The sequence below is a fragment of the Carcharhinus amblyrhynchos genome, chromosome 3 (genome assembly GCF_965287045.1).
Source record: "Carcharhinus amblyrhynchos chromosome 3, sCarAmb.v2.hapA, whole genome shotgun sequence".
Taxonomy (NCBI): Eukaryota; Metazoa; Chordata; class Chondrichthyes; order Carcharhiniformes; family Carcharhinidae; genus Carcharhinus; species Carcharhinus amblyrhynchos.
The window spans coordinates 77,132,790-77,148,105 of record NC_137326.1 but is presented as its reverse complement, the minus strand read 5'-3'; the positions used below and the strand labels follow the sequence as shown (position 1 = coordinate 77,148,105).

Genomic DNA, 15,316 nt, shown 5'->3' with positions numbered 1-15,316 from the left:
GGCCGAATGGCCTCCTCCTGCACTGTATGGATTCTATGATTGCATGAAAGTACTGCTTGACTGCTTCCAAAATCCATCATTAAAACAGTGGGGAAGGGGGCTGTAAGCTCAGTTTGATTGACAATTCCAGGAGGTTATTGAGGCATTAGCGGTGCCTTTGATGTGGAGTTATGAATAAAAATGTTAATTTTGATAGAGAGTTAAGTACTTGAGGAGATTTGAAGGCAAAGGATGGTGTTTGGGGCATGAGTTGTCAGGAATCACATAATCCAGCAGTTGATCACTAAAGATCTCCAAAAAGATTGCAGAATTCAACCCTATACTTTCCAGTGAAAAAGTTGTCAAATTACCTCTAATTGCATGCCCTTTAAGGAATCTTAGTCGTAGCCTCACACTGGTTCTTTGAAGAGTGATGCCAATTTATACTTCTAGCATCACATCAGCTGTTGGTTCTGTGATGCCAAGACAGTGCTGATTCCAAGCCTTCTGCATGTGCCCTTCTCCTGAATATCCAGTGACATATTACATTCCCCAGGAAGTAGCAATGTGTTTCCAGTGAAATGCAACCAAATTTCCAGACTGATTAAGCAATATCCAGTCTTAGACATTTTTTGAGCCAAATGTAGGCAAGAACAAAGGTGTTATCTTCAGCTTCTGCTCTAAACCTTAGTTGTTGTTGTCATTGTCCAACCCCTTTCCAATCTATTCTCTCCAGTTGTTATGTTCTTCCCAAATGTGCATGCTACTGAACCCTGAATTGAACTTCCAATCTACCTTCACTCCAAAAGAGAGACTGCCTGCTTTCAGCTATATAATACTGCTTGCCTCCACCTCTATCTCAGCACACTCTTCATCACTCCAGTCATGACAATTCCAGTGCTCTTCTTGCTAGTCTCACATTTTACAACTTTTGTAATGTTTGGATCATCCAAAAGTTTGCAATTCATATCATAATTATCACCTCATCCCGTAGACCATCAATACCCTCTCTAACCTACCCATTGTCACAATTCAATGGAGATATTAATGCTGAATAGCCGCATTGAAGGAGGATATATTGGGGCTGATGGGGAGTTTCCATTGGAATTTGGTCCCAGAATGGTTCAGTTGTTGTTATACATGTTGGTTAAGTGTGAGGAGATGACAGCATACTGGTAGCATAACTGGACTAGGAATTGAGAGGCCTGGTGTTGGGATCCCATCATGATAACTGGGGGAATTCAAACTCACTTAATTAATAAATATAGAACAAAATGGTAACCTTATTAACCCAGCAAGCCACTGAGCTGCAACATACAGCCACAGACCAAAACCCTGTGGGTGTACCTATACCACACAGACTGCAGCAGTTCAAGTAGTGACTCACCATCACCTTCTCAGGGGAATTAGGAATGGACAAGAAATGTTGGCCTTGTCAGTGATACCCATATCCCTGCAACCAAAAAGGACATTGGGTCCAGCCAGGAAGCAGCTCTGTTTTCAATGTAAACGTTTTATAAATATTTTAGGGAAGTGAGTTCTGCTGTCTGTTAACACTTAGCATTTTAAATTTAAATTAATTATAGCTACATCAACAACAAGGTTACCATGGCTAATTTGCATTTGACATAGCAATTCTCCTGCTAAAATGCTTTCTGAAAATGTCCATGTTTAAATTCTATGTGATTTGATTTGATTTATTATTGTCATAAAAGAGGCAGCACGGTAGCACAGTGGTTAGCAGTGCTGCCTCACAATGCAAAGGACCTGGGTTCGATTCCCAGCTTGGGTCACTGTATTTGTGGAGTTTGCACATTTTCCCCATGTCTGTGTGGGTTTCTTCTGGGTACTCCAGTTTCCTCCCACAGCCCAATTATGCGCAGGTTAGGTGGATTGGCCATGCTAAATTGCCCCTTAGTGTCAGGGGAACTAGCTACAGTAAATGCCTTAGTGATTATTTTCCAATCCCCGCTGGATTCCGGGGAAGTGCCGGAAGATTGGAAAACGGCTAATGTTTCGCCGCTGTTTAAAAAGGGTAGCAGGCAAAAGGCAGGTAATTATAGGCCTGTTAGTTTAACGTTTGTTGTAGGAAAAATGCTTGAATCAAAGAAGAAATAGCGAGGCACCTAGAGAAGAATTGTTTGATAGAGCAGACGCAGCACAGATTCGTTAAGGGGAAGTCATGTCTGACAAATTTATTGGAATTCTATGAGGATGTGACTAGTGCAGTAGACAGAGGGGAACCGGTGGATGTGGTGTTTCTCGATTTTCAGAAGGCGTTTGATCAGGTGCCGCACAAAGGGTTGCTTCAGAAGGTTAGGGTGCACGGAGTTGGGGGTAAGGTGTTAGCGTGGACAGAGGATTGGCTGTCTAATAGGAGGCAGAGAGTTGGTATCAATGGGTGCTATTCTGATTGGCGGTTGGTGACTAGTGGAGTGTTGCAGGGATCAGTGCTGGGGCCTCAACTATTTACCATTTATATAGATGATCTGGAGGAGGGGGCTGAGTGTAGGGTGACGAAATTTGCTGATGACACAAAGATGAGTGGAAAAGCAAATTGCGCGGAGGGTGTGGAAAGTCTGCAGATGGATCTGGATAGGCTAAGCGAGTGGACAAGGACCTGGCAGATGGAGTATAATGTTAGCAAGTGTGAGGTTATCCGCTTTGGCAGGAATAATAGTAGGAGGGGTTACTATTTAAAGGGCGAAAAGCTGCAGCATGCTACGGTGCAGAGGGACCTGGGGGTCCTTGTGCATGAGTCACAAAAACCCAGCCTGCAGGTGCAGCAGGTGATCAGGAAGGCAAATGGGATGCTGGCCTTTATAGCGAGGGGGATTGAATATAAAAGTAGGGAGGTCTTGCTGCAACTGTACAGGGTACTGGTGAGGCCGCAGCTGGAGTACTGTGTGCAGTCTTGGTCGGCGCACTTGCGCAAGGATATTTTGGCCTTGGAAGGAGTGCAGAGGAGGTTCAGTAGGCTGATACCGGAGATGAGTGGGTTGAACTATGAAGAGAGGCTGAATAGACTGGGTTTGTACTCGTTGGAGTTTAGAAGGATGAGGGGGGATCTTATAGAGACGTATAAAATAATGAAGGGGATGGATAGGGTAGAGGTAGAGAGATTCTTCCCACTCAGAAAGGACAGCAGGACTAGAGGGCACAGCCTCAAGATAAGGGAGGGGTCAGTTTAGAACGGAGTTGAGGAGGAACTTCTTCACTCAAAGGGTGGTGAATCTCTGGAATTCTCTGCCTGTTGAAGTGGTGGAGGCTACCTCTCTAAATATATTTAAGACGTGGGTAGATAGGTTTTTGGTAGGCAAGGGAATTAAGGCTTATGGGGAGAAAGCGGGAAAGTGGAACAGAGCCACTTCAGATCAGCCATGATCTTACTGAATGGCGGGGCAGGCTCGAGGGGCTAGATGGCCTACTCCTGCTCCTATTTCTTATGTTCTTATGTTCTTATGCATGGACTTGTGGGGATAGGGCCTGGGTGGGATTGTGGTCGGCGCAAACTCGATGGGCCGAATGTCCTCCTTCTGTACTGTAGGATTCTATGATTCTATATCAAATGTATTAGTATATAGTGAAAAATATTGTTTCTTGCATGACACACAGACAAAGCATACTGTTCATAGAGAAAGAAAAGAGAGAGTGCAGAATGCAGTGTTATAGTCATAGCTAGGGTGTAGAGAAAGATCAACTTAACACGACAAAGGTTCGTTCAAAAGTCTGATCGCAGCAGGGAAGAAGCTGTTCTGAAGACGGTTGGTATGTGACCTCAGACTTTTGTGTCTTTTTTCTGGCAGAGCAAAGAACATTATTGCTTACTCTAAATTTGTAAGTAACCAAATTCCCTGTTTTTGCTTTATTTTGTTTTCTTTAAGTTGCATTAGCCAATACACACTAATTACTGCAAAAATGACTATATCAGCAGGTGTATGGTACGCAAAGTACTACAACCTGAGTGCATTCAGAACTTGCATATGTGCAAGATTTTGGGAAAAGTTACACCTTCCCAAATGTTTGCATTTTAAAATCTTATTTCGCTGGCTTTCCTTTCATACTTAGCTCTGAACATTTTGTCAGCTAACTAATGTGATCAGTTAGAAGATGAGCCCACAGATCCCAATCTCACTTGGCTGCTGTCCAATGTTTAAAAAAGGTTTAATTTTTTTCTGTATTTCTTGTTCTTTGTGATCTCCAGTCTTTCACCATCAGTGGCACATTATGGCTTATAAAGCAACTTTTAAAATCTAGATAGTGCAATCACACATTGTTACACTCTCGCCTTGGAGTCAGGAATTTGAGGGTTTAAGACCACTCTAGGCACTTAAGCGCAAAATCTAAACTGTAAATTCAATGCAAAGGTGCCACCTTTGAGATGAAAGAATAAATTGAGGCTCTATCAAGCCACTATTTTAGAGAACAACGGAGGAGTTCGTGCCAGTGTCCTGTTCAATATTTATCCATCACTCAACATCACTAAAAAGATTATCTCTTCATTATCACATTATTGTTTGTGTGAATTTGTTGTGTCTAATTTAGCTGTTTCATTTCTTTCATTACAGACACCAGCATGTAGTCAGTGTTGTAAAGTGCTTTGGAATACTCTGAGGTTGTGAAAGACCCTGAATAAATACAAGTTCTTTCTTTAAAACATTTTAAATACAGGGATGCAATTCCATTAAATTGATTTGTACTAAAATTTGTAAGATATTAGGCAAAGAATTACACTTTTTAATGAACATAAGAACATAATGCTGAACATTATGCTCTTCATTATTCATTGTTAAATTTCCGTCACTTTTCTTCATGATTGCAATACAATATTAATACACAAAATTTTATTTTAAACAAATGAACAAGCCAGGTGTTACATCCTTCAAATGAACCTTCAATACTCTTTAAAGAAAACTACTGCAACTACTGGAAATCTGAAATAAAAAAAACAAATGTGCCGGAAGCACTCAGTAAGTCATGCAGAATCTGTGGAAAGAGCAATCTACCATCTGAGTGTCTTCAACATCTTCTGTCTATGCTATTGTCTGATTTGTAGATGTGACAGGAATGACCTCCTTATCAGATATTTGCTGATTAATTCAAATGAACATTTCAAACTTGAAATTGATAAAATGTTGTTAGTTAACTCTAATAAGAGTTACGGAACTAAGACAGGCAAATGTTAATGCCTTAATCTTTTTTTTAGTTCCAATGTTTTTTGTAAGGGAGGGGAATGTGCCAACCGGCAGGTGCAGGATAAAGTCACAAGTTACTTCTACTTTGGTTATTGTTCCATTTCTAGGAAATTGCTAAAAGAGTCAGAGTTGCGTTAAACCCACCAGTCCACTTGCTGCTGTGATAGCCATCTGATACTGTTTGCAACTGATTACTACAGGTAGTCAGATTAATTTTCAAACTTTTTCTTGTACAAGTCCACTGTAAAATTTATCTTCACATGGATTATCTGATGAGATAGACTCAAAGCACTTAAGGCCTTTTTCTATGTTACGGAAGCTATGTAAGTCCAAATTGGTGATCACTTCTTTCCCTCCTCGAGCAGTCTGTGGGGGGATCACAGCCCAAAGTCCTACACATTTGGCTTGAGCTGTTTTGAGAACTGAGACTTAATTTGGTTACTGCTGAGGCTAAAATTGCAGTTCCAGAGCTGACTGTAATTCAACCATCCTACAATGGTCCCTTTAAATAAGACCGATTACACTGGGCGATATGACAGGAATTATCTTCCAACCAGATAGTTAGTGATTCATTCAAATGAACATTTCAAAACTGAATTTGATTTTAAAAAATTAGTTAAAGAGGCAAATGGAAATGCCCTACTCCTGTTTCTAGGTTCCTATGTTTTTTTACAAGGAAGGGGAATGTGCCTTTTTCAGAATGTTCACCCAGTTTAGACAGTTAGACCTCTCTATATAGGACCTGACTGAGAACCAAGTCTGCTGTAAGCTGGCAGGTGTAGGACAAAGGTGAGAGATTTATAGAGGGCAGAATGTGGTGGGGGTTGGGGGTACGCTTTGGCAATGAAGGAGGTTGCAGGGATATGGCTACTGCAGACTCTTGTTGAGATTTTGTTCTGGTGTTACATTCACCTGGCGCCTCACTGAAATACCCATCCTTTATGTTTGAGTCTAAATGCTGAGTGCCAGCAATAGCTTGGTTGTGGGAACATCATTGCCAAATTCAAACCCACCCTTACCCAATGCACACTCACATATGAACACTCCCAACATAAATCAGGAACTATTGCTAATTTAGCTACTCGCTGGTTTGGGGCAGTGAGGGCAATTGTAATTCTGCCATCAGCATTTCTGCTGAGGTCAGATGATTCAGTAATTAAGGGCATTTATCCTGGGAGTGTTACAATCTGTATGGCTCAGCGCCAAAATGAGGAATGTTTGTATCCACTGAGATATCTGTAAAACACTGAGTACCTCGAGAACATTTTCTTCAAATACTAGGCGAAAAACATGTATCACTTGACATTCCAATATCCTGGACGATGTGCTGGGTGACAACAAAATGTGAGGGAACTACTGCAAAGGCTCAATGGGAAAAGGCCACAGTCTACTTTTAAGGCCCTCCTGCCATAGAATACCAAAGGTCTAGATCCTAGGAGCAACCCTCAGATTATGTGCAAACAGAACACTTGACATGAAATTTATATTTTAAATATACCCTTTAATTGTAAATGTCAAGAAGGACCTTAGAGTGCTACATACCATATTGAAAGAAATTGAATTGTATCACTTTATGAATGTCCTGTGATTCAGTGGGTAGCAACTTGAAGATCTGGGTTGAAGTCCTACTTCAGGATTTGAATGCAGTGGAACATGTTTTCATAATGTGGCCAAACAGATTGATCATCAGCCTGAAATCCTCCCAATATGCCTGATGACAACAGTAAGAGTGGAAAAGCTTCCTAGTCAGCTATACTGCAAAAAGCAATGGCAAACCACTGCAGTACTTTGCCAAATATAATCATGGACCAATTCAATGGAAGCCCAATGGTTGCCAATGGTCTCTTAGGATGTGGTGCCTGAAGGAGGAGGAGAATTGCACTTTATGAAATGTCAAATTTGAGTTATTATGTAAAGTATTTTTGCAAAATATATCAGATAAATGATATTTTTTCAAGAAAAATTGGATACTAGTCTTTTCTGAGCCTCCTATTTTTAAAAAAGGTTTCTCCCTATTTAAAGTAAACAGATTAACAATTCAGTTGGGAAGGAGCCAAAAGAGTTTCCTTAAACATTAACTACTGACCCACAAATAGTGCAAGAGCCAACCATCAAGATATAAGAGACCAGAAATATTTAAAACGGATAGAACTTAAGGCATTGTTGATGATGATTTAAAACCGAAAGGAAAATTCAACAGACGATAGGCTGAAAGAAACTTTATAAAATCTGCAAAATGAATTTAAGACAACATTTATGACTCTCACTACAAGATGTGGATTGAGATTAAAATACTTCCTGTTTCTCTTGTAGAACGAAAGCCTAAATCCACTCAACAACTGTGGCTGTCTCTAACCGAAGTTAGTGCTCACATTTTGCATTTGCAATCAGCTTGTTGTTGACTATTGCTGGAAGGCAATAGGAGCTTAATGCATTACCATTTTCTTCCATCAAAGGCATTCACAGCACTGAGGGTCAAGGAAAGCTGGGGTCACACGGAATTCATTGACCTTGCCACTAGACGATAGCAGAAAATGTATACTTGTGCTCTTCAATGCCCACTGCAGGATAAGTACTGAACCTGCTCAGAATCTGTGGGATTAAGAAATGTTAGAGTTGCCAATCTGTAGGATTGGGGGTAGGGGATAGGGTGTCAGCCATGGCTCAGAGGTAGTACTGTTTCTCCTGAGTAAGGAGGTTGTGAGACAATGCTGTAGTAATGATGTTGCTGGATTTAATAATTCATAAGGGAGACAAATGATCTGGGTCGATGGGCTCAAATCCTGCTATGGCTGCCAGTGGAATTTAAATTTAGTTAATGAATGATTTGAATTATTTGGCAACAAATTATTGGAATTGAAAGTTGTTATCGATTGTTGTAAAAAACCATCTTGGTTTGCTGATGCCCTTTAAAGGGGAAATCTGCTGTCTTGGAGATTTTTTTAAAATTCATGCTTGGGACGTGGGTGTTGCTGGTTAGGCCAGTATTTATTGCCTCCACACCCAGGCTCCAGGTCCACAACAATGTCGATAACTCTTAGCTGTTCTCAAGAGTCATGAGGGACTGGCAGCAAATGCTGGTCTTGTCAGTGACACCCACATCCCCCGAGAGAATAAGAAAAGTCCCAGTCTGGGGACTTGCACACAAATTTGGCTGACACTCCAGTGGGTACTTATGGAGCACTACACTGTTGAAAACTTCATTTTTCAGTTAGAGACATTAACTGTCCCATCTGCCCTTTCAGGACATAAACGATCCCATGGAACCATCATAAAAAAGAGTAGGGGAGCTCTCCCAGTTTCCTGATCAATATTTATCCCTCAACTATCATCACCTAAACAGGTTACGTGGCGATTGTCACATTGTTGCTGTTGTGATCTTGCCGTGCGCAAATTGACTTTACTTCAAAAGTACTTAATTAGCTGTAAAATGCTTTGAGACTCCTAAAGGTTGTAAAAAGTTCTACATAAATATCTGTCATTTCTATACAGAAATTACTGAAGCAATTGTCTTAGGTGTGTGATGAATAAATCATGGTGTTGACGAGGCTGCAATCAAATGAAACACCAAGGGCAGAGTGGGTAAGAAGAAGACATGAAGCAAGCTTCATGGTAAATGTGGTAAAGCAATCCTGATTTGGCTAAACACTCACATCATTGACTGAGAAAAGGGAAACCAAGGATTTCTTGGTGCGAAGGCCCTGTTCCCGAAATTCCTTTGCGACAAAATAATAACAAATGGCATCTAGGCAACAGTTGACATTAGCTAAACACATGGCACCTTGAACAAATAAACTGATGCTTCGTCGTGTCGAACAATAATCTCTGCCAATGATGTCCTGCCGCACTAAAAACTGAAGGAAGATGCCAATGTGGGTGGGCACAAACGAGCAGATGAAGATTGCCAAATTAGCAGTGATGATTCTGATGCAGGTCTGGCAGTTTCCGGGTGTGTCACTTTGTCTTTGCAGAAGTTTCCTGATGATCTGGACTGAACAAAAGACCATAATTGCCATCGGGATCACAAAGCCCAGCAGCTCCACAAAAGCTATCAGACCCGGGTTCCATGATTTATCAGAAAATTTATGGAAGCAGATGATGGTGAAGTTAGCAGAATCCGTGCTGTCATGGAACCCATAGATTGGGATGCTCCCCAACCACACAAAGGCCCAAATGATAAGGCAAATTATCAAGGTGTTCTGAGGAGATCGGAAAACCCTTGCCTTCAAAGGGTGGATGATGGCGAGATAGCGATCAATGCTGATGGAAGTGATAATGAAGATGCTGGCATACATGTTGACAAAGTAGAGGGACTCCACAAAGGAGCAGAAGGCAATGTCAAAGGGCCAGCCCTCATCCTGTTCAAGCATTTTAAAAGGAAGGGAGAACAGCAGCAGGATGTCTGCCAGGGCAAGGTTGCTCATGTAAATGGTAGATTCAGTCCATCTCTTGATCTTGCAGCAGAACATGAGGAGAGCCAGAAGGTTGAAGGGCAGCCCCAGGATGAAGGTGGGAATGTAGATCACTAGTTGCATAGTTTCCTCCTCCTCACTTGTGCTAAACTCACACACATTAGACTTCCTTTGGTGGCCCAGCTCCATGACTTGGTTAATCCTGAAAAGGGAAAGCATGACTTAGAACCCAGTCATTTTGCTTAAATTAAGAGGGTAGAAATCATGACCGACGATGTTACATTGTGATAAGTCCTCACTGCTGACAGGGAGCTTAATCCATCAATCGCACATGTGGAAATTCAGGCAACACAGACACCTAATGTTACCTCTTTACTGCACCTGTTTGAAAATGCTCCCTCTGCTTTTATAAAGAACAAAGAACAACACAGCACAGGAAACAGGCCCTTCGGCCCAACAAGCCCGCGCCACCATTTTAACGTTCAGTGAATGCCTCATCTACTTTCTTCTACCTAAGACTTTTCTCTACGCCAGGTTTGAGGACGTCTCATTTAGGAACAATTTGTTAGCACCAATCAGTCTAAAAGCACATTTTTGGGGTGTGGGAGGAAACTGGAGCACCCGGGGAAAACCCACGCAAGCACGGGGAGAATGTGCAAACTCCCACAGACACCGACCCAAGTTGGAGATCCGACCCAAGTCCATGTAACTGCACAGCAAACAGTGGATAGTCACTGAGCTGTCGCATTGCCCACCAGCTGGTCCAGTTTAAGTGTACACTAACGATGTGAAGCACTAGGCAACTCTCAAAGCAACATCCAAGAGCAGCCCTCGCACGACCCACCGCATGTATGCCTCTTGTCAACCAACAAGGCAGACCGAATCACCTGTGGATGTAAAAACAAGACATCAATCAACATACACAACTTATACAGACATTCACGGAATCCCCAGAAGCTCAAACGTCAGACAGGTGAGCCATAAAATATGTTGGACGGCCCATGGGAATCTATTGACTCCCAGGAACGTCCTGAGGCTCTTGACCCTTATTTAGAACAATCTTTTGTATCCCTCCATCTCTAGTCTGCTCATGTGCCTATCTAGGTCAGCCTTAAACATGCCTCCTCCACCACCCTACTTGGCAGTGCATTCCAGGCCCCCACGACCCTCTGTGTAAAAAACCTCCCTCTAACATCCGAATTATACTTCACCCTAAGTCTGTGGCCCCTCGTAATTTTCGTATCCAACCTGGGAAAAAGCTTCCCACTGTTCACTCTATCATACTCTTATACACCTCTATTAGATCTCCCCGCATTCTCCGTCTTTCCAGGGAGAACAGCCCCAATTTTCCCAATCTCTCCTCATAGCTAAGTCCTTCCATACCAAGCAGCATCCTGGTAAACCTCCTCTGCACTCTCTCCAGGGTCTCCACATCCTTCCAGTAGTAAGGCAACCAGAACTGGACGCAGTACTCCAAATGCAGTCTAACCAACGTTCTATACAACTGCAACATTAGACGCCAGCTTTTATACTCTTATATCCCTTCCTATAAAGGCAAGCATACCATAAGCCTTCTTCGCCACCTTCTCCACCTGTACTGCCACCTTCAAGGACTTGTGTACTTGCACCCCTAGGTCCCTCTGTGTTTCTATACTCTTAATAGTCCTACCATTTATCGTATAACTCCCCCCTACATTATTTCTTCCGAAATGCATCACCTTGTATTTATCTGGATTAAATTCCATCTGCCATTTCTCTGCCCAATATACCAGCCTATCTATATCCTGCTGTATTGCCTGACATTGCTCATCACTATCAGCAAGTCCAGCCATCTTCTTGTCATCTGCAAACTTGCTGATCACACCAGTTACTCCCTCTTCCAAATCATTTATGTATGTTACAAATAGCAAAGGTCCCAGTACAGAGCCCTGCGGCACATCACTAGTCACAGACCTCCAGCTAGAAAAAGACCCTTCCACTACTACTCTTTGTCTCCTGTTACCAAGCCAGTTCTCAATCCATCTAGCCACCTGTCCTTGTATCCCATGAGCCTTAACCTTTTTCACCAACCTACCATGAGGGACTTCGTCAAACTTCTTACTAAAATCCATATAGATGACATCCACGGCTTGTCCCTCGTCAACCGTTTTTATCACCTCCTCAAAAAATTCTACCAGATTTGTAAGGCACGACCTCCCCTTTACAAAGCCATATTGCCTGTCACTAATGAGATTGCCATGTTCTAAAAATGTATACATTCCATCTCTAAGAATCCTCTCCAACAACTTCCCCACCATTGACGTCAAACTCACCGGCCTGTAATTACCTGGGTAATCCCGACTACCCTTTTTAAACAGCAGTATCACGTTCGTTATCCTCCAGTCCTCTGGGACCTCACCTGTGTCCAAAGAAGAGACAAAGATTTGCGTCAGAGGCCCAGCAATTTCATCTCTCACCTCCCTAAGCAGCCTAGGATAAATGCCATCAGGCCCCAGAGATTTATCAGTTTTAATACTACCTAAAAACCCTAACACTTCCTCCCTCATAATGGATATTTTCTCCAACGGATCAACAATTCCCTCCAAGACACTTCCAGACAACAAGTCCCTCTCTTTCGTGAATACTGACGCAAAGTGTTCATTCAGGATCTCCCCCATTCCCTCAGGCTCTAAGCATCGTTCCCCTCCTCTGTCCCTATCAGGACCGACTTTTTATCTAACCACCCTTTTGCTCCTAACATATGAGCAAGATGCCTTTGGATTTTCCATAATCTTGTCTGCCAAGACCATTTCGTGCCCCCTTTTCACCCTTCTAACTCCTCGTTTGAGTTCTGTCCTACTCTCTCTGTATTCCTCCAAAGCTCTCTCCGTTCCCAGTTGCTTGGACCTAACATACGCCTCTCTTTTCTACCCGATCAAGTCCTCAATGTCCCTAGTTATCCACGGCTCTCTAATCCTACCTTTCCTATCCTTCCTCTTAACAGGCACATGTCTGTCCTGCAACCTTATCAGTTGTCCCTTAAAAGACTCCCACATGCCAGACGTGGACTTATCCTCAAACAACCTCTCCCAATCAGTGGCCATCAGTTCCTGCCTAATCCGGCTGTATCTAGCCTTCCCCCAATTTAGCACCCTCCCCTTTGGACAACACTCATCCTTTTCCATTAGTATCCTAAAATAGACAGAATTGTGGTCACTATTTGCCACATGTTCCTTTACTGAAACCTCGACCACCTGACCAGGCTCATTGCCCAGAACTAGATCTAGCATAGCCCCCTCTCTAGTCGGGCTAGACTCATACTGCTCCAAAGAGCCTTCCAGTACACATTTTACAAATTCCTCCCCAACCGGACCCCCAGCCCTAGGCAACTTCCAATCCACCCCAGGGAGATTAAAGTCTCCCACTACAACAATCCTATTTTTTCTACACCTATCCAGAATTTCCTTACATATACTTTCTTCCACTTCTCGTGGGCTATTGGGTGGCCTATAGTATACCCCTAGCATAGTGATTGCTCCCTTCCTGTTTCTGAATAATAAAGGTGATAAGAAACAGGTAAAAGCTTTTATTAAAATAGCAGTGAAAGGTGTGTTGAGACATGTTTGTTAAGCATTCAAACAATAGCCACAAACTTCTCTACCTTTTGTCTAGCTCTCTCACATCTCATGTTGCGATCTGAAAGATGATGGCAGCAGATTCAATAGTAACTGTCAAAATAGATGTATATTTGAAAAGGAGCATTTTTACAGGGCTATGGGAGAAGGAGTGGGAGAGTCATTGAGTACCTTTTACAAATAGTTGACAGAGGCAAAGTCAGCTGAAGGGTCTCCCTTCTGTATGACTCTGTGTGCCATGTAATTTCATGATTCTATCGTGGACGTTATTTACAAAATCTACCATCTCTAACTTGCAGGTATTTACACATCTGCAATTTTCTCCAGCCTTTAGCATTTGTAAATGTTCTGAACCACGAAGCTCCATATATGACAGATGGATATTCACTGAAATATCTACTGAACCAACTATGTTTAAAACACAGAGTCAGAAAGCAGTGTTATTTGTTTAAATAGTATGCAACTAACTTGCCAATTCCTTTGTTGAAAAGCTGCCCACTTTGGTTGCATGCTTCATGTCTTTGCCCCTGTTAGCTGTCTGAATTTTGACTCCTCCAGCAATCCCAATCCGACTGTGAAAATGGTGGTTAATCAATTGTTTCAAGTACTCCTTCAACTAGACACGCTGTTTACTGTGGGGGATACTTTCGTCCTCCATAATAAATAATAAATTAAGAATTAATTACAATCTGAACAGCAACAAAGACAGAATGCCTTCAGAGTGATCAATCATATGAGACCAACCAGGCAGAATGAAAGTAACAGTGTAGAGAACTGCCAAATGTCAGAAATCATTAGGCAAAAGAATTTGACTTCAGTCAAACAACTGTTGAAACCAATTTAAAATTCAATGGCCCACGCAACTCCGCAAATTCTTATGGATGGAGAGTTACTTTGCTTTTAAGTACCGGGTCCAGAAGGACAGTCGAGATGAGGAAACCATTGTCGGTGGGCTAAGAACCCTTGATAGATTTTTTTGACCTAAAGTGTATTGTTTTGCATCTGGGATTTTTACATTATAAATTGAGTAACGTACACGACTGTACATCATATTGTTGAGATAATCAAATTAGGTGTGTTAATTCAAGAATAATTTTCTTTTCATTTGACCGCCTCCTGACTCCCTGCACAGCCTCACCATTTCTCCAGTCTGAATCTCTCCCTAGCCCGACTCTGTCCCCAGTCCGTCTCTTCCTAGCTTTGCATCGCCTGAAAATCAACTGTTATAGGCCGTCGAATTAGTCATAGCTTTATGGTGTTTGCGAAATAGGTTAAACCAATTTCTGCTTTGTGCTTTTTGAAAATGTCTTCATCTGTAAGCAAAGCTGACAATTTTGTGCATTATATAATTTCAAATAAATTTTAGAAGCATTACACGCGCATTTTCTCTAGACCGTCTGCTCCAACATAGAATCATAGAAACCACAAAGTGCAGAAGGAGGCCATTCAGCCTACTGAGTCAACATTGAAAACAATCCCACCCTGGACCTATCCCTGTAGTCCTACACATTTACCCTGCTAATCCGCATCAAATCTTTATATTCACTGAAAATGGGGAGATCAGATAAACTTGCCACTGACACATCAGTATGTCAAGCTAAGTTTTAAAACACATACAAGCGCAAAATTCCACTTCATTAAAATTATTTTTAAATACATAGGTCTACTTACAATATGTTAGTCAATGGTACGCTTGCTGAAAAGTGGATGAGAATGCCTCGTCCACCCTGGTATAAATAATGGTAGTCACCCAAAACAACACTTGATAACACTAGATCTTTTAACCACATCCTATGCCCGTTGCCTCTCTCCCTTCTTTGGGTTCTTTTCGCCAGTAAACTTCCTTTATAATTCAGTAAAATGCACTTACCCACACTTCTACAACTCTCCAAATCCATTCCTGTTTAGGTGATTTCTGATTTGCCTTTCTGTTCTTTTGCAATGGCATCTGCTATTCTCCCTTTAGCCTGACGCAGTGAATTACATCCATTTTGGAGTGATTCGAAGCTCACAGTTAATCCTTGGCTTGCCTTTGCCCCTGCCCTGTGCCCTTTTCTTCACTTTTCCTCTAGCTAGCTTAGGATCTTTACTGGGGTTGTACATATTCCTGGCGTGA

General features: G+C 42.1%; 1 protein-coding gene across 1 annotated transcript; it reads right to left on the bottom strand.

Moving 5' to 3' along the window:
• Nucleotides 1-7,724: 7,724 nt before the first annotated feature.
• On the bottom strand, nucleotides 7,725-15,090 carry LOC145341412 (G-protein coupled receptor 55-like). Its single transcript, XM_080186351.1, has 2 exons — nucleotides 15,071-15,090; nucleotides 7,725-9,788 (listed from the first exon to the last, which is right to left on the bottom strand). Exon 2 carries the CDS (start codon nucleotides 9,773-9,775, stop codon nucleotides 8,816-8,818), a length of 960 nt encoding a protein of 319 aa, XP_080042477.1. The 5' UTR covers nucleotides 9,776-9,788; nucleotides 15,071-15,090; the 3' UTR covers nucleotides 7,725-8,815.
• Nucleotides 15,091-15,316: the final 226 nt, after the last annotated feature.